At 50.1% G+C, this 25,045-nt stretch overlaps 1 protein-coding gene across 1 annotated transcript in view; it reads left to right on the plus strand.

The window, feature by feature from the left end:
* The window catches only part of NUP160 (nucleoporin 160), a 498,934-nt gene that overhangs the window by 134,735 nt on the left and 339,154 nt on the right, over positions 1–25,045 (plus strand). The window contains exon 16 of the mRNA XM_086959753.1: positions 9,260–9,387. Coding sequence (XP_086815879.1) covers positions 9,260–9,387 — 128 coding nt within the window. The remainder of the gene's footprint in view (positions 1–9,259; positions 9,388–25,045) is intronic.

A 25,045-nucleotide genomic window follows, 5' to 3' on the forward strand; every position in this document is an offset into this window, starting at 1 on the left:
TGTGCCATGACTCAGGGTATTTTCCCTGCTGTTTGGAAAAAGGCCATAGTCAAGCTGTTGCCTAAAAAGCCGACTCTGGATCCTGAAATCCTCAAACATTTTCGACCTATTTCGCTCCTGCCTGCCCCAGCTAAAATGCTGGAAAGCCATCTTAATCAGCATTTGACTTCCTTTCTTGAGGTCTCTGGGTTCTTGGACCAATCTCAGCACGGTTTCAGAAAGCTCCACAGCACCGAGTCGACTCTCACGGTAGTGGTCGACAATATTAGATCTAAGGTTGACCGAGGCCAGACCGTTCTGCTGGTCCTACTCGACTTGACTGCAGCTTTTGACACACTATCTCCTTTGACTTTAACAACTCCGCAAAAGGAGATAGGGGTGGAGGGCCCAGCACTGAGCCTCCTGTCCTCTTTCCTTAGCCAAAGAGAGCAGAGGGCCAAGCTAGGAGAGTGCCTCTCCCCTGCTAAGCCTGTGCAAGGTGGAGTCCCACAGGGGTCGGCCTTGAGTCCGACCCTCTTTAACATCTATGTGGCCCCACTTGCCAGGTTAGTAAGATCGCACGGGATGGAGGTGGTGTCATACGCCGACGACACGCAGATCATGGAGTCCCTCTCCCACTCGGTGAGTACCTCCGCGCTCAGCTTCAGGAACTGCATGCAGGCAGTCTCTGAATGGATGATTCTAAATTCACTGAAGCTGAACGGAGAGAAAACCGAGGTCTTGATCTTCGGCAAAGATCAAGACATATGGTCCACTGAATGGTGGCCCCCCTCCTTGGGATTATGCCCTGTGCCCGTAAAATCAGCCCGTAATCTGGGCGTGATTATGGATACGTCATTGGACATGACTCAGCAGGTCAACCGTACTGTGTCCACCTGTTGGGGAGTCATTAAAGATTCTTAGGAAGATAGCCCACTATCTCTCTCCCCAAGCTCGTAAACAGACCTTGGTGGCCCTTGTGACATTACGGCTGGATTACTGTAACGCACTGTACGCGGAAATAAATAAGAGCCTTATTCTACGCCTTCAGACCGTCCAGAACGCGGCTGCTAAATTTGTCCTGGGCGTCCCTAACACCTCCTCTGCTACTCTCGCTAGGAAGAGTCTGCACTGGCTCCCAATCCATTTTAGGATCACCTATGCCTGGTCTTCAGTGCTTTAGCAGGTGGAGGTTCAGAAGCCATTGGCTCTCTGCTTGTCCCCTACATCCCTAGCAGAAGCCTTCGTTCGGCCTCTAAGAAACTTTTATCTGTTCCTCGAACAAATAGTCAGATGGGGTGGAAGGGCCTTCTCTTTTATGGCCCCCAAACTGTGGAATGACCTCCCCTCCGAATTAAAAGCACAACCCTCTTTGGCCCTTTTTAAGAAACCATTAAAAACGCGGCTCTTCATTGAGGCCTATTAGTAGCATGCTCTTTGATTTTGGAGAAATATTTGGTTAGGCGCCTTGACGCCCGTTGGGCAAAGTTGCGCGTTATAAATCGCGTTTCATTCATTCATTCAGAGGCTCTCGACCCATGAGCCCAGAAACATGTCTGGTGGTGGCAGGCTGCCTGCAGCCAGTCTGGGAACATACCAGGGTCGGTAGGTTTTCGAGGGCACCATGTACATTATTTAATAAATCTCAAACTGGCATCAGTGTGGATTTATTAGAAGGAGTTGTTTGGTAGAAAACACTCCTGGTTTCAGAGAAGCCCTCATGGTGCTGGGGAACGCGAGTGGTTGAGTTTGCAGCCCATGTACTCTCTATGGCTTCCCTGGCTCTTACAATATCTCTGAATGGTCTTAAATATTGTAGGGGCATATCCGTTCATGCTGCTACACCCACCCCGTGGTATTGTGCACCGTGCCTTACGGCTGTAAGGCCTACTAGAGGGGTGACTTACCTATACCTTCAGGCAGTGCTGGCTGGTATGGCACCCAGGAAGGGTGCCATGTTTACTTAATCACCTTTCAACTCACAGGGGCATGCAAGCTGCAACGGCAGCGGCATGGTCCCAGGGGCCCTCTTCAGCTCCCAGGCCAAAGGTGCCCAGGATACCATTTACTAGAGACTTACAGGGGGTAGCAGTACCAATCGTGGCCTTTCTAGGGAAGAAGTACTGGCACAGAGGGCGTGGTTGGCTGAGATCCTGTGCACCAGTCGTAACCACATCAATTTCTTGGCAGGAAGTGGGGAGCTGACCATGTCAAAAGATGTCCTTTCTCACAACCGCTCCTGTGGGAGTCGGGCATTGAACCCTGAGCCAAACCATTAAAGGCAGCGATCATCTGGTCCGGCTCCAACACCAGATGTGGGTGAGCATCGAGAGCAGCCTTCACAGCCTGCTATGCTGTCGGGTGTCTTTACCTCCACCTGAGACGTCGGGCATAACCCCCTCCCACCCCTCCATCTCCCCCCCCCCCCCCCGCACCCCCCCCCTGGAGCGGAGATCGATGCTGAAAGCATTGATGCCGTGGTTGGACACTACTGAATCTCCCATCCTTCTGTATTGCAGGACGTCGCTGACGCCATGCAGAAGGCCCTGTTCATTCTCCCAGGTCTCGTCAAGATCCTCTCAAAGGCACAACCAGGTGAGCCTCCACATGCTCTTTTACGCAACTCTAATTTTGTTTGAGGAGGAGCTTGCTTTTATGGCTCCCAAGCCTCCCAATATAAACCCACTGTCAATCCTCGTCTCTCGTGAATCTTCGTCTTGATTCCTACATGAGATGTGCTCAAAATCCGAATGCAGCAGGTTGATGATCAGTGAGTTCAGTTGTCGCAATGGTCCTACTGGAATGCAAGTCAGAGCCTTAAGATCCTGCAGACAACTGATCTGGTGACCTTTGAACGTTGCCCACCAGATCCTCATCGACAGACGTCACAACATAGGCATTCAATAACACGCCCTCAAGTTGATCATCCCATTCTTTCGTCTACCTCCCTTTGCCTCCGCTTCCAAGGACATCCTATGCGGCGTGCCCCAAGGATCCCTCAGCCCCACTCTGTTCAATATCTACATGACCCTCCGTAACGAACGTCGTCTGATCCCACTGGCTCAACATCTCCTACACTGACAGCACTTCGGTCGTCCTCTCGCTCACCAAGGACCCCTCTAACACCAAAACTATCTGCAACTGTAGGAAAGGGCCCCTTTTTGCATAGTTACCCCTAACATTTTGCCAGATACCTGATGCCAATTTGACTGTTTGCTGGGATCCTCCTAACCAGGCCCAAGTACCTGTGTTCTTTTCCAAAATGGTACCTTTGTACCTCTAATTGGCGCACCTCTAGGCCACATGTAAGTCCCTTACAAAAGGTGCCACTGGTACCAAAGCGCCTTAGGACCAAAGAGGACATCTGAGGGCTGCAGAATGTATTATGCCACCCTCCGAAACCCCCTCACCTTAACTCCCCCACCCTGCTATCGCAGACTGGGTGTTTTTTGAGCAGACCGAACTGAAGAGCCGACACGGCACACATCCCTGTGTGCCATGCCCACCAACACTGCCTGTGGCATGGAGTCACACTCTAGCAGGCCACCCAGCCCTGGTGCACCATGTCCAGGTGAAGGCATAGCTGCAAGAGCAATATGCCCCCACAGTGTCTAAGACTATTCTTAGGCATTGTAAGTGCAGTGACGCCATTTTGGGTACATGGGCTGGGAGGTTGTCATCTTGAACTCCATAACTCCATGACAGCTTTACTGAAATCTGGGAAGTTTGGTATAAAACTTCCAAGCGCATTCCACCCATACGGATGTCGGTGTTGGAAATAACGAATAATGCACACAGAGGATATGTTAAAGACGCCCCCTGAAAAATGACCACCTCTGGTGTGGTTCCTGACTGGCTCCCAGCCATCTGCATCACCATACGGGTTTCTGGCCTCTGGGTAGAGAGCCCTCCGCTCTCTGGGTCTGAGAACAAAGCACATCCTGGGTAGAGGTGTCATGCCTCCTACCCCTTGATAGGCGGGGTCCTCAAAGTGGGAGCTTCAAAGGCCTGTCTCCTTTGTTAGCTACTACCAGCCTTTTGCTACTATCAGCAACTGGCTCCCACCGGTTCTGGCCCCCATTTTGTGTGCAAGAACCGGTGGGAAAACCTACCTAGGCGGAGAGGTGTTCCCACCTTTGCCAAGCCCATCCCTCGGGTGCGGGAGTCGAGGTGAAGCACACATCCACAGTCCCCGCCATCTTGCAGCTGGTGGGACCCATCAAGAGGCTTATGCCATTGGAGGATGGCATGCTAGGGGGTGTAGACACTCCAAGGAAGGGACCCATTGGTCCCAACTTGCACACCACTGTAATTTGCCTAAATCTAGTATTTAGCGGCACCCCTGAACCTTGCCTTTTCTGAATTGACGTGACAAGGAGGAGGACCCTAGAGCCGTGCTGCAGGATAGGACGACAGCTGCTTTGGCCCCAGCCCCGGAGACCTGCCCTGCCTTCACAAGGAACACCTTTCTTCCGTGGACACCGTATTTATCCAATACCAACCCAAGCCAGAACTCCCGATCCGGCCGGATCCACAAGTTCTCACCACTCTGCACCGGACAACAATCTGTTTGTAGCATGTGCTGCTGTAGGTACACGTGTTGCATATTCCTGACATCTTCTGTTGGGTGCAGATGTCTAAAACCTGCTTTTCTTCAAAGAAGTCTTTTGAATTGTGACTCCTCATTGTGCTGGCATTGTGTATGGGCACTGACTCCATGTTAGAATGTTTTTTTTCTTTTCTGCCATTGGATTCAAATGTGTCGACTGGAGCTCAAGTATAACACTTTCCTCGCCGTCCCTGTTCTTCTTTTCAACACAAATTCTAGGTTAAAACATCCTACTACTGCTGACCTACCACCAAGATCTTAGAAGTCAAGGATTGACCAACTCTCCGCAGGGGCCTTGAGTCCCCAAGTCTCTCCTCGACATTTTGTTCCTCAAGGATATTACTTCATTTCAATACTGCCCCTGTTGTAACCTGGGATACCCCTTCTCTAACCATTACCAAGTGCGTAGTTTGGGTTTGCCAATTATGAGGCATGCCTGCCTGTCGGTCAGGTTGAATAAGACTGTCACTATAGGGACAGATGCTAGGCGTATCTCAAGATGTGCCTGCTCTCTGCAGCAGATGCCTTGGACAACTTTGGTAACAAACCCGTGACACTGAAGACATTGAAGAAGCTGGTCTCATGGATATTCTACACAACCAACCGTAGCCAGAGCAGACCTTCTTTTCCTGCTTTGAGGAGAAAGAACAGTCCCAGTTTGAGGTCGAGTGAACAGGACCTCGCAGACGGACAACACCACGGACTGAGAGTCCAACTAAGAGGCTACTGGCCCCGAAATCACACTGAGCCGACACCAGCCCTGGTGCCGAAGCAGGGTGAGTCGAGACTTACTTCAATGCTGATGTCATAGCCTCCAAAAACCTCCAAGCTGCTTCTGAAAACCCTCACGGCACTTCCAAAGGCCAAACCTTCAGCAGTGAGAAATAGTCTTAGAAATTCACGATGATTCAGAACAGCCAGTCCTTGAGCAGCTCCATACTCTTTGGCCACCAAAGGAGACAATATGTTCATCCAAAGACTGGGAGGATTGCTACCAAGCTACAGCCAAACGTGGTTGACCCCTTACTGCGGAAACCATCCTGCGAGGAGAACATAACCTCGGCTCCGAAACACAAAAAGAAATACAAAGGCACAAGACCTATTCACTTTGCTCCTTCACCACCACCACCTCTACCTCCTATTCCTCTACGTCCTCTTTTGCTTCCCGTTCTTCTTTCAGCCGCACTAACAAGGGCATATGCGCCTCCTGGTTCACCTCAAGCCTCTGCTGAATCGTCCAGCCCCTACCATGAGGACGAGCATACAACACTTCTGGAGAAGACACTCCTCCTCATAGCTCCCAACAAACTGCCCTTGTACTCTACTCTTCTCAATGTCCATCAGTCCACACAAGAGGCTCCAAAAGTAAGTGGGCATCACCAGAAACCAAGGTCAGATCAGACACCCAGACCGTAAACAAGTTAATCTAGCGATTTGGCACCTGAGACCCTAGAGTTGGCTACCTATGCCTCCCAATGTAGTTCATAGACCTCCTCAAGGAAGCACGCAGGCCAATTGTGCAAGCTTGCCATGTAGCAAAATGGAAGAGTTTTGTCCACTACTTTATCCCAAGGAACATAAATCCATTAAACACTGCGGTCCAGGAAATATATATTCTTCCACCTTCCTCCACAGCTCTCCGGGCTGCCAATCCCTTCCATTAGACTCTAGTTATCAGACATATCTGATTTCATCCACCATAGAGAGATATCCTCGTTTCCTGTATAGGTCATCAAGGCTTTCATGGAGGGTCTAGAGTCATTCCCTCAAGGGTGAATCCAGTCCCTGAGTGGAATCGCAAAATATTCCTTCACAGACTCGCACCCATTTGAGCCAATGCATTCTTGTCCCCTCCATGTCTTGGACTGATAGGATGCATTCTTAGTGGCTATAATCTCACTCATTTTTATGCACTCACACTACAAGAACCCTATATCTAGGTCTGCAATGAGACGGTAATACTATTGACAAACCCAAAGGTGTATACCTCCTGATTCCCTTATCCATTTTTGTTATTTGAGTCTTGTTGCAAATGGTAAATTCTTTTGTGTTTTAGCACGTTGTTTTGGGAATTTTAACTAATTGGTTTCTTTTCTTTAAGTTAGGTTTGGTTCTCCTTGGTTAATTAATACTAATTTCTCCAGATAAAAGCTTTCTACTTTGTACTGTCACCGCCAAGGCTAAGCATCGTTGCTGATCGACTTTAGAGGGAGCTCTTCCCCAAAAGTACTAACCAGACTCTTGCAGTATGCCGGGCATGTGATCATCTCCGGTATCCCAACCTGTGTGTACGCACTTCCGGCTTCCATCCCTGTAACCTGTGTACCTGGTGGATAGATGTGGTTTCTAGGCCTAAGTGTGAAGTTTAAAAAAACTACATGTAGCAGAGCAGAGTTTTTCCTCTCCCGCGGCTCACCAGACCCCCACCCGGCGAGATTTCTCAACGCGGGCGGTCACTGCTGGTCACTACCGCTCGTGACGAGAAACCATCTGCTTGAGTTGAGGAAGCTGGCGCTCGGGTAGAAGATCTACTCAAGCGGCAGAAAGAAGCAGCGCCCTATTGGGCTGCACGTGGTGCCATTAGCGCTGAAGAAGCTTTCGCTCTAGTAGAAAATCTATACAGGAGTCGCGGATGGTCTCTACCACTCGCGACGAGAAATCATCTGCTCGCTTTGAGGAAGCTGCAGCTAGAGTAGAGTAGGTACTTGAGCGGCAGAAAGAAGTGGCGCCCTCTTGCGCTGAGCATGGTGCCGTTAGTGCTGATTTTACAGTGCGGGCATACACCTGGCATTAAAAATCTGTGCGAGCAGCGCGATGTAATTCACTCCGCCACTTGCAGATCTCCACGTAGCGCAACATCGTTTTTTGGTTACTTCGTGGAGTTCCCCCTAGTGTAACTCCGCCCAGGCCTAGTTGTTTCTAGCTTACTTCAGTTTATTGTTGGATTTAATTCCTGGTTTAAACTCACCCACCTTTCATTTCCTGCTTTGTGTGGTCTCCCTTGGCAACAGGAGCAAATACGGACCTCAGTATATATCGCACCTGGACCAATTAACCCCTTGCACGCTGATGACGGAACCGCTCCGTCATCAGCTGCGGGTGCGCTGTGCTGATGATGGAGCGGTTCCGTCATGGCCCGCTCGCCGCTCATGCGTGGCGCGAATTTCGCGCCTGCGCTGAACGTTCTATTGAGCGGGGCGGGCCATGACGGAACCGCTCCGTCATCAGCACAGCTCAACTGAGGCTGGTGACGGAGCGGCTCCGTCACCAGCATGCGGCCGCCGCGCGGCCGCCCCGCCCCCTTAGCGCTGCGGCGGAATAGCCGCCGCAGCGAAGGGGTTAAACTGTACATTTGGACGCTGAGCAAAGCAGCGTGCAAAATCTGACCAACCCCCCTTTTCTGAATCGTTTTTGGCCACTATAGGTGTGGCAGGGTATACTCAGACATGAGTCCCTTTCTCACTGCACCATCAGGATTCAAGCAAGCCGGGCCGAAGACGGCTGAAATGCCAGAAACCGGTCCCCGGTAGCTTGTCTCCTTTCTGGTGAAGAATTGGCTTGGTAGTTTAATCTGCCCTGTTCCCATGATGCACTGGGCCAGGGACAGACTGATCTGCATATAGCCAGGTTCTGAGCTGGGATGGTGCAGTGAGATAAATAACGGTGATGGATCAAGCCCTGATCTTTGGACTGGGTAAGAGTGGTCTGCTTAATTCAGACACTCTGTTCATCACCACCCCCCTTTTCTGAATCGTGCTGATGACGGAGCGGTTCCGTCATGGCCCGCTCGCCGCTCATGCGCGGCGCGAATTTCGCGCCTGCGCTGAACGTTCTATTGAGCGGGGCGGGCCATGACGGAACCGCTCCGTCATCAGCACAGCTCAACTGAGGCTGGTGACGGAGCAGCATGCGGCCGCCCCGCCCCCTTAGCGCTGCGGCGCAATAGCCGCCGCAGCGAAGGGGTTAAACTGTACATTTGGACGCTGAGCTAAGCAGCGTGCAAAATCTGACCAACAATGGGGAGCGATTGCTCCGCTAGGATTGGAGGAGACTACAAACGTTTAAAGTTGGTTAATACCTTGTTATGTTATGTTATGTTATAGGGGGGTTTTGTATAGCGCTCAGCTACTTCAAAGGAGTGTCCCGGCGCTTGATCAAGCGACCCTTCATTACTTTGGGAAACGGGGGTTGCGATGTACATCCAGATCTGGAATTGAATGGCATAGTGCAACCCGGCAGACAATGCAAGAGAACAGAGGGGCTAGAATTAACAATAACTGAACTTTTTTTATTTCAAAACCTTGAAATGTTATACTATTTATCCTCCGTCATGAAATCAGACCTATCCCTGATAGTCCTAATATTAAGAGGATAATGAACTTTGATGAGCCTCTGTTACAGGGCCTATACGCCCTATATACTTCCATCGAAACCCTCCTTTAGTTCGCTTCTAAAGCCCCTTTCAGATTCTGAACTAAATTGGCAACAAACGGTAGCTGGTGATGGAAGAGTCGCCAGAAAAGATACGTTAATCTGTGCTGCTTGGGGTCTAATTCCAGATTTACTCCTCAGGATGCTGATGCATGTGGTTGCCGATGGGGCCTCAAATGAGGATTCATGAGCTGGGTTTGCTCTGATGCTTGTGTCATTCCTTGTTTCTGGTCTATGCAGAGAGAACATCATGCAAGATCTACACAACAAACTGCAGGACGTCAAGAACCCGACCCAGGCCATTGGAGTGTTGCTTCGGGAAATGGATTATCAGACTGATATGGAGCTGGAGAGGACCTTTGACCCAGGTACTGAGCTGTGGGGAGCTGACCTTAAACCCAGGTACAGAGCTACGGGGAGCTGACCTTAGACCTAGGTCTAGCGTCTGCTTACCATAGCTCATATCTAAGTACTGAGCTATGGTGAGCCGACGCTAGATCCAGGTACAGAGGTATGGTGAGCTGACACTAGACCCAGGTACTGAGCTATGGTGAGCTGACACCAGATCCAGGTACAGAGCTATGGTGAGCTGACACTAGACCTAGGTACTGAGCTTTGGTGAGCTGACAGACCTAGGTACTGAATTCAATTCAATTAATTCATATAGCGCGCTACATACCCAGAGGGTCTCAAGGCACTTGGAGAAGGGTGGGGAATTACTGGTCGAATAAGTTGCTTTCTGAATGCTAGGTGGTTCTGAGTGAGGCGAAGGTGAATGGGAAGTGAGTTCCAGGTTTTAGCCGCCCGGTAGGAGAAGGATCTTCCTCCCATGGTGGTTTTGTTGATGCGAGGTACAGCAGCAAGGGCTTGGTTGGAAGAGCGTAGCTGGCGGGAGGGGGTGTAGAAGGAAAGTCGTGTGTTGATGCATTCGGGTCCAAGTTCGTAAAGTGCTTTGTGTGCGTCGGTTAGGAGGCGGAATGTTATCCTCTTATTGACGGGGAGCCAGTGGAGGTTTTTCAAGTGACCAGAAATGTGGTTGTTACGCGGGATGTCGAGTATGAGTCTGGCTGATGCGTTCTGGATGCGTTGGAGTTTTTTCTGAAGTTTTGTGGTGGTACCGGCGTATAGGGTGTTTCCGTAGTCCAGGCGGCTTGTAACTAGTGCGTGGGTGACCGTTTTTCTAGTTTCGGTGGGGATCCAGCGAAATGTTTTTTTGAGCATGCGAAGAATGTTGAAGCAAGATGATGAAATGGCGTTGACTTGTCTAGTCATCGAGAGTGAGGAGTCTAGAATGACGCCCAGGTTCCGTGCGTGGTCTGTCGGGATGGGTGCTTTTCCAAGGGACTCTGGCCACCAAGAGTCGTCCCAGGCAGAGGGGGAGGTACCTAAGATAAGGACTTCTGTTTTGTCGGAATTCAGTTTCAGACGGCTGTGCTTCATCCACTCGGCTACTTCTTTCATTCCATCATGTAGGTTGGTTTTGGCGGTGTTAGGGTCTTTGGTGAGTGAGAGGATAAGTTGAGTGTCATCAGCGTAGGAGATGATGTTGAGGTTGTGTTGGCGTGCGATGGCCGCGAGGGGGCTCATGTATACGTTGAAGAGGGTGGGACTGAGTGAGGATCTTTGTGGCACGCCGCAAATGACTTCAGTGGCCTCTGACTTGAATGGTGGGAGGCGGACTCTCTGGGTTCTTCCGGCAAGGAACAAGGTGATCCATTCCAGTGCTTTTCCCTGGATTCCGATGTTTCTGAGGCGTTGTATCAGGGTGCTATGACAGACTGTGTCGAAGGCTGCAGAGAGGTCGAGGAGGATGAGGGCGACTGTGTCTCCATTGTCCAGTAGAGTTCGAATGTCATCTGTTGCTGCGATGAGGGCGGTCTCAGTGCTGTGTTTGGCTCGGAAGCCGGACTGTGAGGAGTCGAGAGATTTGTTGTTTTCGAGGAAGGCGGCGATTTGGTTGTTGACAGCTTTCTCGATGACTTTGGCCGGGAATGGAAGGAGCGAGATGGGGCGGTAGTTTTTGAGTTCGGTGGGGTCAGCTGTGGGTTTTTTCAGAAGGGCGCTGAGTTCGGCGTGTTTCCAGCTTTCCGGGAAGGTGGCGGAGTTGAGGGAGCAGTTGATGACGTCTCGGAGGTGTGGTGCTATGATGGAATCTGCTTTGTTGAAGATGTGGTGAGGGCATGGGTCTGTGGGGGATCCTGAGTGGATGGAGTTCATCAGGCGGATGGTGTCCTCAGTGGAGATTGGGTTCCATTCATTAAGGATGTTCAAGGGGGGTGAAGGTACGGCAGAGGGTTGGGTGGGTTGGTCTTCGGGTTGGTTGTCGAAGCTGTTGTGGATGACTGCGATTTTGTTGTGGAAGAACGAAGCTAGGGAGTCGCAAAGGGTTTGAGAGGGAGTGATGTCGTTGGAGTTGGCGGTGGGGTTGGTAAACTCTTTGACGATGTTGAATAATTCCTTGCTGTTGTGGGCGTTGTTGTCAAGTCGGTCTTTGAATGCGGCTTTCTTGGCAGTCCGGATCAGTTGGTGGTGTATGCGGGTGGCGTTTTTGAAGGCGTCCCTGGTGCTGGTGTTTGGGTCTTTTTTCCAGACCTTCTCAAGGGAGCGGCAGAGTTTCTTGGATTTCTTAAGATCATCGTTGAACCCGGGGGCGTTTTTGTTGCCTAGTTTGATTTGACGTTTTTTCAGGGGTGCTAGGTTGTCGGCGCTGTTGGTTAGCCATTGAGTGAGGTTAATGGCTGCTTGGTTGGGGTTCGAAGAGTGGGCAGGGGGGTTTTGAAGAAGTGATGAGGAGATCTGGTCGATGAAGATTTTGTTCCAGTTTCTTCGCAGAGTAGGTTGAGGATGGTTGTGAGTTGTGGTCTTATTGTAGATAAAGTGAACGCAGCTGTGGTCCGTCCAATGGAGAGCTGTGGTGTGACTGAAGGAGATATGTATGCTGGAGGTGAAGATAGGGTCGAGTGTGTGACCTGCGTAGTGAGTGGGGGTATTAACAAGTTGTTTGAGTCCGAGGTTGGCGAGATTGTCCAGAAGGGCGGTGGTGTTGCTGTTGTTGCTTTTTTCCAGGTGAAAATTGAGGTCTCCCAATAGAATGTAGTCCTCGGAGGGGAGGGCGTGTGGTGTGATAAAGTCCGTGATGTCTTCACTGAATTGTGCTTGGGGTCCTGGTGGCCTGTAGAGGAGGGTGCCTCTGAGAGTGGTCTTGGGGTCGGTGTGGATCTGGAAGTGAAGGTGTTCGGCGCTAGCGAGGTTGACGTCTGAGCTGGTTGAGATGCGGATGGAATTCTTATGGACGATAGCGATGCCTCCTCCTGTATGGTGGGGTGCGGTCTTTTCGGATGATCTTGTAGCCTTCCGGGATGGCAATGGTGATGTCTGGGGCTGAGGAGGCGTTCATCCATGTTTCAGTTAGGAAGGCGACGTCCGGAGAGATGGTGTCTAGTAGATTCCAGAGGTCGATGGCGTGTCTGTGGACCGAGCGAGTGTTGAGCAGGATGCATTTTAGGTGGTTGGTGTCAGGTCTCTGTTTGGTGTTAGTGGATGAGGAGTTGGTCTTGGTGCCGTCAAACTTGCAGGAGTTGCATGTGAAGGGTCCATGAGTGTGTCCAGGGGCGGCTTGGGCGCAGGCGGGGAGTCGTCCAGGGTTAAGGGCTAGGAGGGTGGCGGCGTCGTACGTAATGCGGGAGGAGTGCGGATTGCGGGGGCCAGGGGGTCTGGCGCTGGGCGCGGGCTTGGCGCGGACGGGCGTAGACGGGCTTACCTTTGGCGCACCTTCGGCGCGCATGGGGCGCGACCGCTGCGCGTGAACGCTGCACGCAAATGAATCAGTCATATGTGGATAGTGGGAGGGGCGAGGGGGGGTCAGCTGGAAGGCGGTAGCGGGTTGGAGCTACGGGAGAGGACACAACAAACAAAATGGATGCAAAAATGGAGCCAAAGCGGGTCACAGCCGAAGCAAGCAGAGATCTGGCCACTGATAGCGTTACACCAAGCTAAAAGCAGGCGATGCGGACAGATAAAGAATAGCCAAACACTGTATGCCAAATTATGCTTTCTAATGATTCTGACGATGCAGCGCTAATATAAATAACAAGCTGTATGCAGAGTGTACTTTCTACTGATTCTGACGAAGCAGCGCTAATATAAATAACAACCGTCAGCTGCCTCGATAATGCAGCGCAAATTAGCACAATAGCACAGAGCAGAGCAGAGCTACGATACCAGGCGCTGCGAGGAGTCAGGGAGCGAGGAGGAGCGACCGGCTCGGGGCAAGCCCAGATGGTCACAGTGCAAGTTAGGACGGGGCGAGGGTTCTATCCGTGGGAGGGGGGGGGGTCAGCTGGGAGGCGGTAGCGGGGTGGAGCTACGGTAGAGGACACAACAAACAAAATGGATGCAAAAATGGAGCCAAAGCGGGTCACAGCCGAAGCAAGCCGAGATCTGGCCACTGATAGCGTTACACCAAGCTAAAAGCAGGCGATGCGGACAGATAATGAATAGCCAAACACTGTATGCCAAATTATGCTTTCTAATGATTCTGACGATGCAGCGCTAATATAAATAACAAGCTGTATGCAGAGTGTACTTTCTACTGATTCTGATGAAGCAGCGCTAATATAAATAACAAGCGTCAGCTGCCTCGATAATGCAGCGCAAATTAGCACAATAGCACAGAGCAGAGCAGAGCTACGATACCAGGCGCTGCGAGGAGTCAGGGAGCGAGGAGGAGCGACCGGCTCGGGGCAAGCCTGGTGAGCCGACGCTAGACTTATGTACTGAGCTATGGTGAGCCGACGCTAGACCTATGTACTGAGCTATGGTGAGCCGACGCTAGACCTATGTACTGAGCTATGGTGAGCCGACGCTAGACTCCGGTATTGAGCTATGGTGAGCCAACGCTAGACCTAGGTACTGAGCCATGGTGAGCGGACGCTAGACCTATGTACTGAGCTATGGTGAGCAGACGCTAGACCCAGGTACTGAGCTATGGTGAGCTGACACTAGACCTAGGTACTGAGCTATGGTAGCTTACCTTAGACCCAGGTACAGAGCTATGGTGAGCTGACGCTAGTCCTAGGTACTGAACTATGGTGAGCTGACGCTAGACCTAGGTACGGGGCTATGGAGAGCTGTCACTAGACCGAAGTACTGAGCCATGGTGAGCCAATGCTAGACCCAGGTACTGAGCTATGGTGAGCCGAGGCTAGACCCAGGTACTGAGCTATGGTGAGCCGACGCTAAAGACTGGTACAGAGCTATGGTGAGTCGACGCTAGACTTTGGTACCGAGCTATGGTGAACCACATATTGTTGTAATACATGACTGTTTTCACACTAATGTAGTGATCTACTAGTGCTCGATACCCAACATGTTGTAGACTATGTAGAGTGAGGAACGGAGACCTAATGCCACTGTCGTTACCTAGCTATGTCACAGAGTTCACATTGCATAACATTTCAGAATATGCTTTGGATCTGATACTAGCGAGAATTGAGACCGACTGCCACTGTCCGTAATAAGTCTAAGAATTTACAGTTCCATTTAAGGTTCACCCAACTATGTCACGAAATTCACTATCACAGTGCCCAATTCACATGTCACAAAACACACTATCATGTTGATTAGTTCAGGTTAGAACAACAAAGCATTTGGATATCATGTAAAATCTCTTTATAAGGATTTACATATGTATAAACGCTGCATGCACACTACCACAAATGTATGGTAGTGCACCTCAATGCTGTCATGTGCCCCTACAGATACGGCTGTTCGAGGCATGTGGGCTGCTGAATTCATATCTGTGCATAGATCACTGCCTAGTGTTGGGTCCGGATGATTGCACTTTGTTGTCCTGGAAGAGTCTTCGAAGTATCACGAGATAGGTGACTCCTTCCCTGGACTACAGTGCGCATGGGCATCCTCTCCATCCTCAGATTGTTTTTTTCCGCCATTGGGTTCGGATGTTATTCCTACACTCCAACTTCGTAATCGAAACAAAACTTTTATAAAGGCCAAAAGGCCTTCGAATTCGACGGTATTGTTCTCGCTCGGTACCTCTTGACTCGATAAAGCTTTCCATCTCGAATGTATCGTCGACGCGTGCTGTTGGGCCTTTTCAACGCCACGTGGGCCTGCTGTCGATGGAAAGGAGCCCGTTTAAAAGATGCCCACAATGCCACTCCAAGGTCCTGCATACTGACAAGCATCAAGTATGTAACAAGTGCCTTTCTCCAGGCCATAAGGAAGAAACCTGCCCAGCCTGTGCCCAGTTTCGGTAGAAGAAAACCATAAGGAATCGACAGGCCGCTAGGCAAGAGATGCAGCGACAGGCACCGGAACCAGACAACATCTTCGATGATGACCGAGAACTTCAAGAAGCTCCAGATTCGGACCTAGGAATAGTCACTGTCGAGGACTACTCGGACTCCGATAACGAGATCCCACCGGGGCAAATCGTGAGTACACTGCCCCCGACACAGATTACCCCGTTACCAAAGGCTCGGGTTGAGGCATCGCCAAAATGCCTTAGCCAAGATCCAAAGAAACATTCGCCAGCCCCGCCATCCGGCTCGGCACCGAAACCTGAGACCCCTGGGCCAAGTACCGCAATCCCAAAGAAGGTTCCAGAGCCTAAAAAGGTCGTCGACCCAAAGGCCGTAGAGCCCCAACAAAAATGTACAGCCCAAAGGCGTCGATCAAAAGAACACAGTCAAGCCGAAGAAGGCCGTGCAGCCTAAAGGCATCGACCCCAAGAAAACAGTCGACCCGAAAAAGGCCGTCGAGCCGAAGGGCGCCGACCCGAAACAGGCCGTTGAGCCCAAAAAGGACGTCAAACCGAAGGGCGCCGACACAAAAAAGGACGTCGACCCGAAAAGGGCGACTGTGCCAAAAGTCGCCGAACCAAAGAAGGTCGCCGACGGGAAGGGTGCCGTATCGAAGCCTATAATCTGGCCGGAGAAGGCTATCGACCCGGAGACCAGTGCTCCAAAAACACAGGTCGATCCTAAAAAGACCACCGACTCGGGGAAGGACAGTCAACCAAAAAAGCCTGTCGAGCACAAGAAACGTGTCGAACCGAAAGACCCGGTCAACCCAAAAACACTTGCAGACCCGAAAAAAGGGCCCGAGCCAAAGAAAAGCACTAAGGCACCAAAAGTCGTCGAAGCAGAGGGTGTTGTCGACCCAAAAAAGTCACAACCAAGAACAGTGGAGGAAGAACCAGCAGACGACCAGGCAAAAATATATATTAATCCTGAGACTGGTAAAGTCACAATCCTGCACAGGAAGAAGAGGCCACTAGACACTGACTCGCATTCCCCTATTCCAGTAAAAAAGAAGGACTTTGGGACTTCTCCATCTAGACCCTTCATTCCCTTCTATCCCAGTATGCCTACTACTCCTTTTCCTCCTTACTCTCGACAATGAGGGAAACACTGGGGAGGATCCTCTGCCTGATTATGAATATCCACTGGATCCTGAACCAAAAAATGAACCATGGGGGGAGTCAACTGACCCTTATAACACCCATCCCATCCCTGATGTCTCCTCTTACCCAACTAAGGCGTCACCTACTAACGACCCCATTGTCTTCAACCAATTAATAGACAGGGCAGCACAGTACCACAATGTAGATATGCATAATGACCCTCTAGAGGAAGACTTCTTATTTGACACCTTCCCTACTTCAGAAAAAAGTATCAGAGCACTTCCTATGCTAAAGGCAGTGTTAAAACACGCACCCGACATATTTAAGGATCCAGCCAGGTCACGGGTAATCAATCCCCGTTAGACCTGGCACCTTGGCGTGAGTTTCCCTTCCACTTTTTGCTGATGTGCCTCAGATGTTTTTGCTGGTGTCCGCCGCTCAGGGCGCTGCACCACGGCCAATCCGTGCCGCAGTGCAAGTGCTCCCAATGTAAAGTGTATATGTGATTGATTTCCATGATTGGCTCATTGGATTTACTGTCAGTCCCCAGTAAAGTGCACCAGGAGTGCCAGGGCTTGTAAATGGCAATATTTGCTAGTGGGCCTGCAGCTCTGGTTGCACCACGCACAGAAGCCGCCTTGTAAAATGTGTCTAGGGTCTGCCATTGCAGAACCTGCGTGCAGTCTGGTACTGTCATGCTGGCTGGGCAAGTGCACACACTTGCCAGCCTAAAAAACCTTCCCTTTGCTTCATATTAGTCACCCCTATGGTAGGCCCTAGGGCAGGGTGCATTGTAAGTGTAAGGGAGGACAAGCCCTGATGTGTGTGGCATGTCCTAATAGTGAATTACAGCCAATTTCGTTTTTCACTATTGTAAGGCTACCTGCTCTCTTAGGCCAAGATGGGCTGCTGGAATTATTACACCCTATAATCCCAGCAGGCTCAGGGAACATGGTAGAAAGTCAAGTTTAGTATGCCTAAAATCCGAATATTAAAATACTTCTTTAGTAAAGTTTATTTTAATATCCTGTGCTTGCAAATGCTACTTTTAGAAAGTTAGCATTTGCTTGCCTAACCTTTTCTGCTAGGATGTGTATCTGCTGTCTGGGTTGTGTGAGTGGCAGGGCTGGGGGATGACAGGTGGTGAATGCAAGGATTACACCTTAGTGGGAGGTGGGAGTGCCCCTGGACTCTGAATAGGGCTGTGCTCTGCCACCACAGTGCTGGCTCTGCCCCTTGGGGAGCGACTGATGACTCTGCCCGACACCTGGCCCAGGAAGAGGGAGGACTGTCAACAAGGTACTCCTGGCTGCCCCTGTCATCACAATGCTGGCTCCACCTCCTGCGGAGCGTCTGATGTGCCTGCCCCCAACACTGAAAGGAAAAGCCAGGAACATCACAACAGAGTGCTTCAAAACTGAAATAGGCTATGCAAAGGCCCCCCTGGCCTGAAAGAACAAAAGAAATGTCCTATAAAAGAAGGAGCCCTGCTCCCAAGAAACTAGATCCTGTTGACGCCAAGATGAAACTCTGCCCGAAGAGAAGGACCTAGGAAAGCTGCATGGAGAAGTACTGTCTCTAATCCTGAGAGACTGGCCTGTGGTGGGTGCCTTGCTGCAGAAGGAGGGAAGAAGAAAAAGACTGAGAGACTTTTTGAAACTACTTGTGCATTTGACAATCTCCAAGGACTTGCTGTTGAACTTGCCCCCTGAACTGCGCCCCAGGAACAGTGGGCGCTACCCCCCCCCCCTTGAAGGAAGCTGCTGCTGGCGTGTGCTGGTTGCCCCTCCAGCGCCGAGTGAAGGAGAGCTGAGAGCGTCGTGCTTCTACGCCGCGCGCTCTACGAATTTGTGCATCTGCGTCCCCTGAGCACCGTGACTGTGGCCTGATCGTGTCGTCAGCAACAAAGTGAAGACCAGCCCCTCGCTGGTATGAGCACTGTGACTGCCCCTGTTCTGAGCCGTAGCTCACATCGTGAAGGACCTGTCCGGTCCAAGCGTCGCCGCCTACTGATCCCCGTGTCGCAGGCTGCCCAGCAAAGTCGGAGTCTGCCTGTAATTGTGCCCTCCGTGACCCGGGCGCTGAGACCGGCTCCCCGCAGCTGTGAAGTGAATTGCTGCAGGGCGTAGCCTGGCTGGTACGTCGCGTCCTGTGGATCGTACCGCCATCGGCCCCGTCTGCAGCCGCTCCCCCTCCAGGGTTGAAGCGTACACTGCTGGTAAGTCTGTTTTGCCCCCACAATGCACCGTTATTGAAGAGCCCTGCGCCTACGTCTGCCGAGCCGTAGCTCGCATTGCCCCCAAGAAGCATCGCGATGTAAGGAGAGCTGACCCCCGCTGTTGTGCCCTTCGCCTCCCCCACCAGAAGGTACTGTGACTGTGTGCAACGTGCACTGCGCTCTGGTCCCGAAGTCCGTGAGGCGCAGACCCCCTCGAGCCTCCCTGAAGACCGTACACTGTGTGGCCGTACCTGCGAGACGTCCCCATCCTGTCTCCTGGGCTTGGTACGAACCGCACAGCTCCAGCGCCCAGTACGCCTCGCCCCCCTTCCTCGGCGCTGTACGCTTCCTACGCGAGACGCGTGAGGTTTAGCGGGGCCGCTCTAGAATTCCCGTACGAGACGAACTGAAACGCTGCGAAGCGCCCCAGCGGTAGCGAAAGGAGTCCACACGCGGCACCCGGTGCCTGGACCATTGTGGGACTAAAGTTAAGCTGGGAAAGGTCCTTTTTACACCCAGTGACATTGGTTCAAAGATTGCATATTGCTAATAAGAACTGGCATATTTACATGTAACTGGAACCCTGCAAAGAAGTAAGACTGTATTTAAAAACCTGCCTGAAGAAACCTATATAAAGATATATTTTTTACACAAAATACAATCTAGCGTCATTGTGTGGTGGGTTGGTGGTTATTGTGTGAGATACTGCAAATTTGTACCTACATGTACTATTATTATTATTATTTGAAAGTTTTATATACCGCGAACAAGATCTTTGCAGATATCAGAGCGCTTTACACAGAGAGGGTACATGATGGAGCATAGTCAAAACAGGTAAGTCAGTAAAGCTAACAGTACAAATAGATGGGGTCAGAGCTAATAGTGTAAAGCAATAATACAGGTAATAAAAATAAGCAAAGGGGTACATGATGGAGCATAGTCAAACAGGTAAGTCAGTAAAGCTAACAGTACAAATAGATGGGGTCAAAGCTAATAGTGTAAAGCAATAATACAAGTAATAAAAATAAGCAAAGGGGTCGAGCAAGTAGTACAGATCTGTGCAGATTCTTTAAGAGTCCAAAATAGTAGTTCAGGTGTATTTAGCCATGAGGATAGCTTTTACTTCTTTCTTAAAACGTATAGTGGAGGAGATGAGCCTGATTTCGGGAGGGAGTGAGTTCCAGATTCTGGGTGCCATTCCTGAGAAGGAGCGTTTATAGGTTTTTTCCTTCCGAAATCTTCGAGGCTGCAGCAGAAGATTGTTTGTGCCTCTAGTGCTTCTAGAGCCGCCAGAGATTGTCAACTTCTGATTGAGGTAGCCGGGTGTGTTAAGGTGTACCGCCTTGTGTGTCATGCAGGCAATTTTCAGGTGTATTCTGCCTTCAAAAGGCAGCCAGTTCAGGGATTTCAGGTCAGGGGAGATATGAGAGTGCTTTTTTGACCCCGTGATGAGTCTCGCTGCAGCGTTTAGGGAAGCTCTTAGGGAAGCTCTTAGGGGTGCAGTAGTGGTAAGGGGGAGACCGCAGAGGGCGATGCTGCCATATTCTATTCGAGGGATGACTAGTGCTTGTACTGCAGTTTGGAAGTCCTTGGCTGGGAGGAAGGGTTTGAGTTTCCTCAAGGTATTGATTTGGAAGTTCGCTCCCTTAGTTGCCTTTTTGATATGTTGCTGCATGTTGAGATTGGTGTCGAGTGTTATGCCTAGAGATTTTGCTGAGTCCACGATGGTGGGTTGGACATTGAGTGCTGTTAGGTGTTTAAGCCAAGTTTGAGTGGTCGAGATCTTCGCTGGAGGTGAGATCAAAAGGAACTCTGTTTTCAGGGCATTGAGTTTGAGATGATTATCGGCAAGCCAGGATTGGGTGCTTCTGATCGTTGAGTTCAGGAGCAACATGTCTTTGGGGGATTGTAGTTTGAGATAAAGTTGGGTGTCATCGGCGTACATGTGAAAGTGTACATTGGATGCTTGTAGCAAGGTGGTGAGAGGTTCCATAATTAGGTTGAACAGAGTCGGGGATAGGGAGGATCCTTGGGGGACGCCTAGCGATACAGGTATTGGCGAAGACATCAAGTTGTTGCTCTTGAATTTCTGCGATCTGTTGTGTACTTTAGGGATTAGCTTTGACTGCTTGCGCCACACTACCTAGAGGGTGAGCAGGGGTTATTTCTGGAGGGGAATTCTGTGCCCTGACTTAGAGGAGAGGGTCCCTGCTTGTCACAAGAGAATACTTGCGCCATCCAGAGACCCCCAATTCTAACAATCCCAGGATTGAGAAAAAGCATAGAGCAGCCCCTACAGACCCTACCTACATTAGAGGGCAACTACGATTAGACTCACTAGTGGTGGCTAATGCACGAAAAAGGGCCAACTCACAAACGGGGGGCGGGGGGAGTAGTGCCTCCCCTGATAAGGAATCAAAGATACTAGAAGCCTCAGGTAAAAGGGTAGCAGCACAGGCCTCCACTTATGGAGGATTGCCAATACATAAGCCCTGCTAGCTCGTTACGACAGGGCGCATTATGATCAGCTTGAAAGCTTAATGCAACACCTGCCTGAGCCTTTCAAAGCCAAAGCCAATGACATCATACAGGAGGGAAAATGTATCACAAACGCCTCCATTAAATGTGCGCTTGATGCAGCAGATACCGTAGCCAGGTCTATAAACACTAGTGTTTTACTAAGGCGACATGCATGGCTGCATATTTCGGGCTTTAAGAACGAAGTGCAGTCCACCATCCTTAATCAGCCAGTCAACCAAGACTTTCTTTTTGGCCCTGCTGTCGACACCATTTTTGATAAAATGAAAAAGGACACAGAAACCGCAAAGTCAATGGTAGCATTGCAGTTTCAGCAACACAGACGTTCCTTTCGACGCTCCTCATACAGGGCAGCTACACAAGATACTTCCCAAACGTCATCATCATACAAAGGCAACACACAAAGTTCCTTTACCAAAACCTCCAACAGAGGAGGTTATACAGGAAAAGAATAATAAGGGAAGAGGACGTTGAGGCAATAACACCAGAGCCTCCACTGCCACAAAACAGTGACGACATCACTCTACCTCCAGACCACCTAACACCGGTCGGAGGCAAACTCCAACAATTCCTACCTGTCTGGAACGCAATTACCACGGACAAGTGGGTGAGACAAATTATCCAGTATGGTTATTGCCTAGAACTCACTTCTACTCCACCCAACATACCACCCAGACACCGTCCTATGTCCAAAGAACACATCACCCTGCTACAAGAGGTGAAATGCATGCTGGAAAAGGGGGCCATAGAGACAGTCCCTTTCCAACATCAAGGGACAGGAGTATGCTCCCTATACTTCTTTATTCCCAGGAAGGACGGTTCCCCCAGACCAATATTGGACCTCAGACCCCTAAATCAATACATACTGTCGGAGCACTTCCATATGATCACACTACAGCAAGTGCTCCCGTTGCTCCAGCAAGGAGACTTCATTGCAACATTGGACCTCAAGGGCGCGTATTTTCACATACCCATCCATCCAGCTCACAGGAAATACCTCAGGTTCACAAAGAAGGTCAACACTACCAATTCAAGGTTCTCCCCTTCGGGGTAACCACGGCTCCAAGAGTGTTTACAGAATGCTTACCAACAGTAGCGGCACATCTCAGGAGACAACACATTCATGTGTTCCCATATCTGGACGATTGGCTAATACTAGCAAAATCGTACCAACAATGTGCAGAAAACACGTCTCAAACACTCCAGCTGCTACACAGCCTAGACTTCTCGATAAACTACCCAAAACCGCATCTGCAACAGTCCCACATACAACAATATCTGGGAGCCACAATAGATACCTCAGTGGCAAAGGCATATCCAAACTCAGCGAGGATAGCCAGCGTGCAGATGCTCAGTCGCAAATTTCAGCCACAACACTCTCTGCCAGCTCGAGTCTTCATGCAGCTCATAGGCATGATGGCCTCCTGCATATTCATTGTCCCCCATGCCAGACTTCAAATGCGTCCCTTGCAGGAATGCCTAGCACGGCAATGGACCAGGCTCAAGGACAACTAAAAGACCTAGTGTTGGTAGACAGTTGCGCTCACAACTCTCTGCAGTGGTGGAACCCACAAAACTTTTCAAGGGGCGACTGTTCCAAGAGCCGGTTCCACAACTAGTACTAACAGCGAACGCATCACTGACAGGCTGGGGAGCCCACCTCCTTCACTACACAATACAAGGGCTCTGGACAAACAAACAAAAGTAACTGCATATCAACCAACTAGAGTTGCTAGCGATATTCCTAGCCCTGAAAGCGTTCCATAAATACTTGTACAACAAGACTGTGTTGATCCAGACGGACAACTTGACCGCAATGTTCTATATCCAGAAACGGGGAGGAACACACTCTCCACAGCTGTCCCACCTGGCACAGAGCATATGGAAGTGGGCAATTCCAAAAGACATCTTTCTCCTAGTAGAACACCTTCCAGGGAAAGACAATCAGATAGCAGACCTGCTCAGCAGGCACAGCCAACAACTACACAAATGGGATATTCACCCCCAGGTTCTCCAACCATTCTTCAAAGAGTGGGTCACCCAGAAATAGACCTGTTTGCCACAAAAGAAAACTCGAAATGCCAGTACTTTGCCGCCAGGTTCCCACATCCATTGTCACAGGGCAATGCGATACGGATGAACTGGTCAGGCAGATTTGCGTACGCTTTTCCCCCAGCACTGCTGATTCCGCTGGTGGCACGCAAACTGCAGGAACAGTCACTCACGCTAATCCTAGTTGCTCCCACATGGGCGACACAACCATAGTACACAATGTTCCTGGAGCTTTCAGTAGTTCCTCATCAGAGGCTGCGCCTCGCACCCCATCTTCTAACTCAGAGCCATGGAGAAATCAGGCACCCAGATCCCAATCAGATGAACCTAGCGATCTGGCTCCTGAAGTCTTAGAGCTCGGATACCTTAACTTGCCCAGTGATTGCATGAATATTATCAGGAAGGCAAGACGGCCAACTACTAGAGCATGCTATGCAGCTAAATGGAAAAGATTAGTTATTTACTGCAACAATAACCAAATCAACCCATTAGATGCTTCCAAACAAAACATTATATGTTACCTGCTGCATCTTCAAAGATGCAACCTAGCATACTCTTCGATAAGGCTACACCTCGCTGCTATAGCAGCATACCTTCCAAACAGGCAACACCTTTCACTGTTTAAAGTACCAGCAATCAAGGCTTATATGGAGGGTCTTAAAAGGGTAATCCCCCCAAGACACCCACCATCCTCAGTCTGGAATTTAAATATAGTACTTACCAGACTTATGGGACCTCCTTTCGAACCCCTGCACTCATTCGAACTGCAATTCTTAACGTGGAAGGTGGCTTTCTTGATTGCCATTACCTCACTCAGGCGAGTTAGCGAATTACAAGCACTAACAATTCAAGAACCTTTCATGCAAGTACATGCTAACAGGGTAGTTCTTAGAACAAACCCTAAGTTTATGCCAAAGGTCATATCCACTTTCATATTAATCAATCAATAGAACTGCCAGTGTTCTTCCAAAATCCACAGTCAGTAGCTGAAAGAGCCCTACACACACTGGATGTAAAGAGAGCTCTGCTTTATTATGTGGACAGAACGAAATCATTTAGAAAAACAAAGCAATTATTTGTTGCTTTTTCACCACAACATAAAGGGAATCCCATATCAAAATCCGTAATAGCCAGATGGATAGTTAAATGCATTCAAATATGCTATCAAAAAGCCAAACACACTTTAACAGTCCCCCCAAGAGCACACTCTACGCGCAAAATGGGGGCATCCATGGCTTTCCTAGGGAATATTCCTCTTGAAGACATATGTAGGGCAGCTACATGGTCTACCATACACACTTTCACAAAACACTACTGTGTAGACGTGCAAGCAAAGCAGCAAGCTGCTGTAGGCCAGGCTGTCCTCAAAACTCTTTTTCAAACTGCTGCGGCTGGTACAGGCGACCACCGCTAGAGGAGAAACTGCTATTCAGTCTATGCACAGATATGAATTCAGCAGCCCACATGCCTCGAACGGAAAATGCTACTTACCAGTGTGCATCTGTTCTTGGCATGTAGGGCTGCTGACATTCATATCGCCCACCCGCCTCCCCAGTGCCTGTCGGAGCTGCAGCATTATCTCTGGCATGGCCATCTCTTACTTTACTATCTCCATCTCTGCCACAATGGCGAAAAACAATCTGAGGATGGAGAAGATGCCCATGCGCACTGTAGTCCCGGGGAGGAGTCACCTATCTCGTGATACTTCGAAGACTCTTCCAGGACAACAAGGTGCAATCATCCGGACCCAACACTAGGCGGCGGTCTATGCACAGATCTGAATGTCAGCAGC

The sequence above is a fragment of the Lissotriton vulgaris genome, chromosome 2_2, assembly GCF_964263255.1.
Source record: "Lissotriton vulgaris chromosome 2_2, aLisVul1.2, whole genome shotgun sequence".
NCBI lineage: Eukaryota > Metazoa > Chordata > Amphibia > Caudata > Salamandridae > Lissotriton > Lissotriton vulgaris.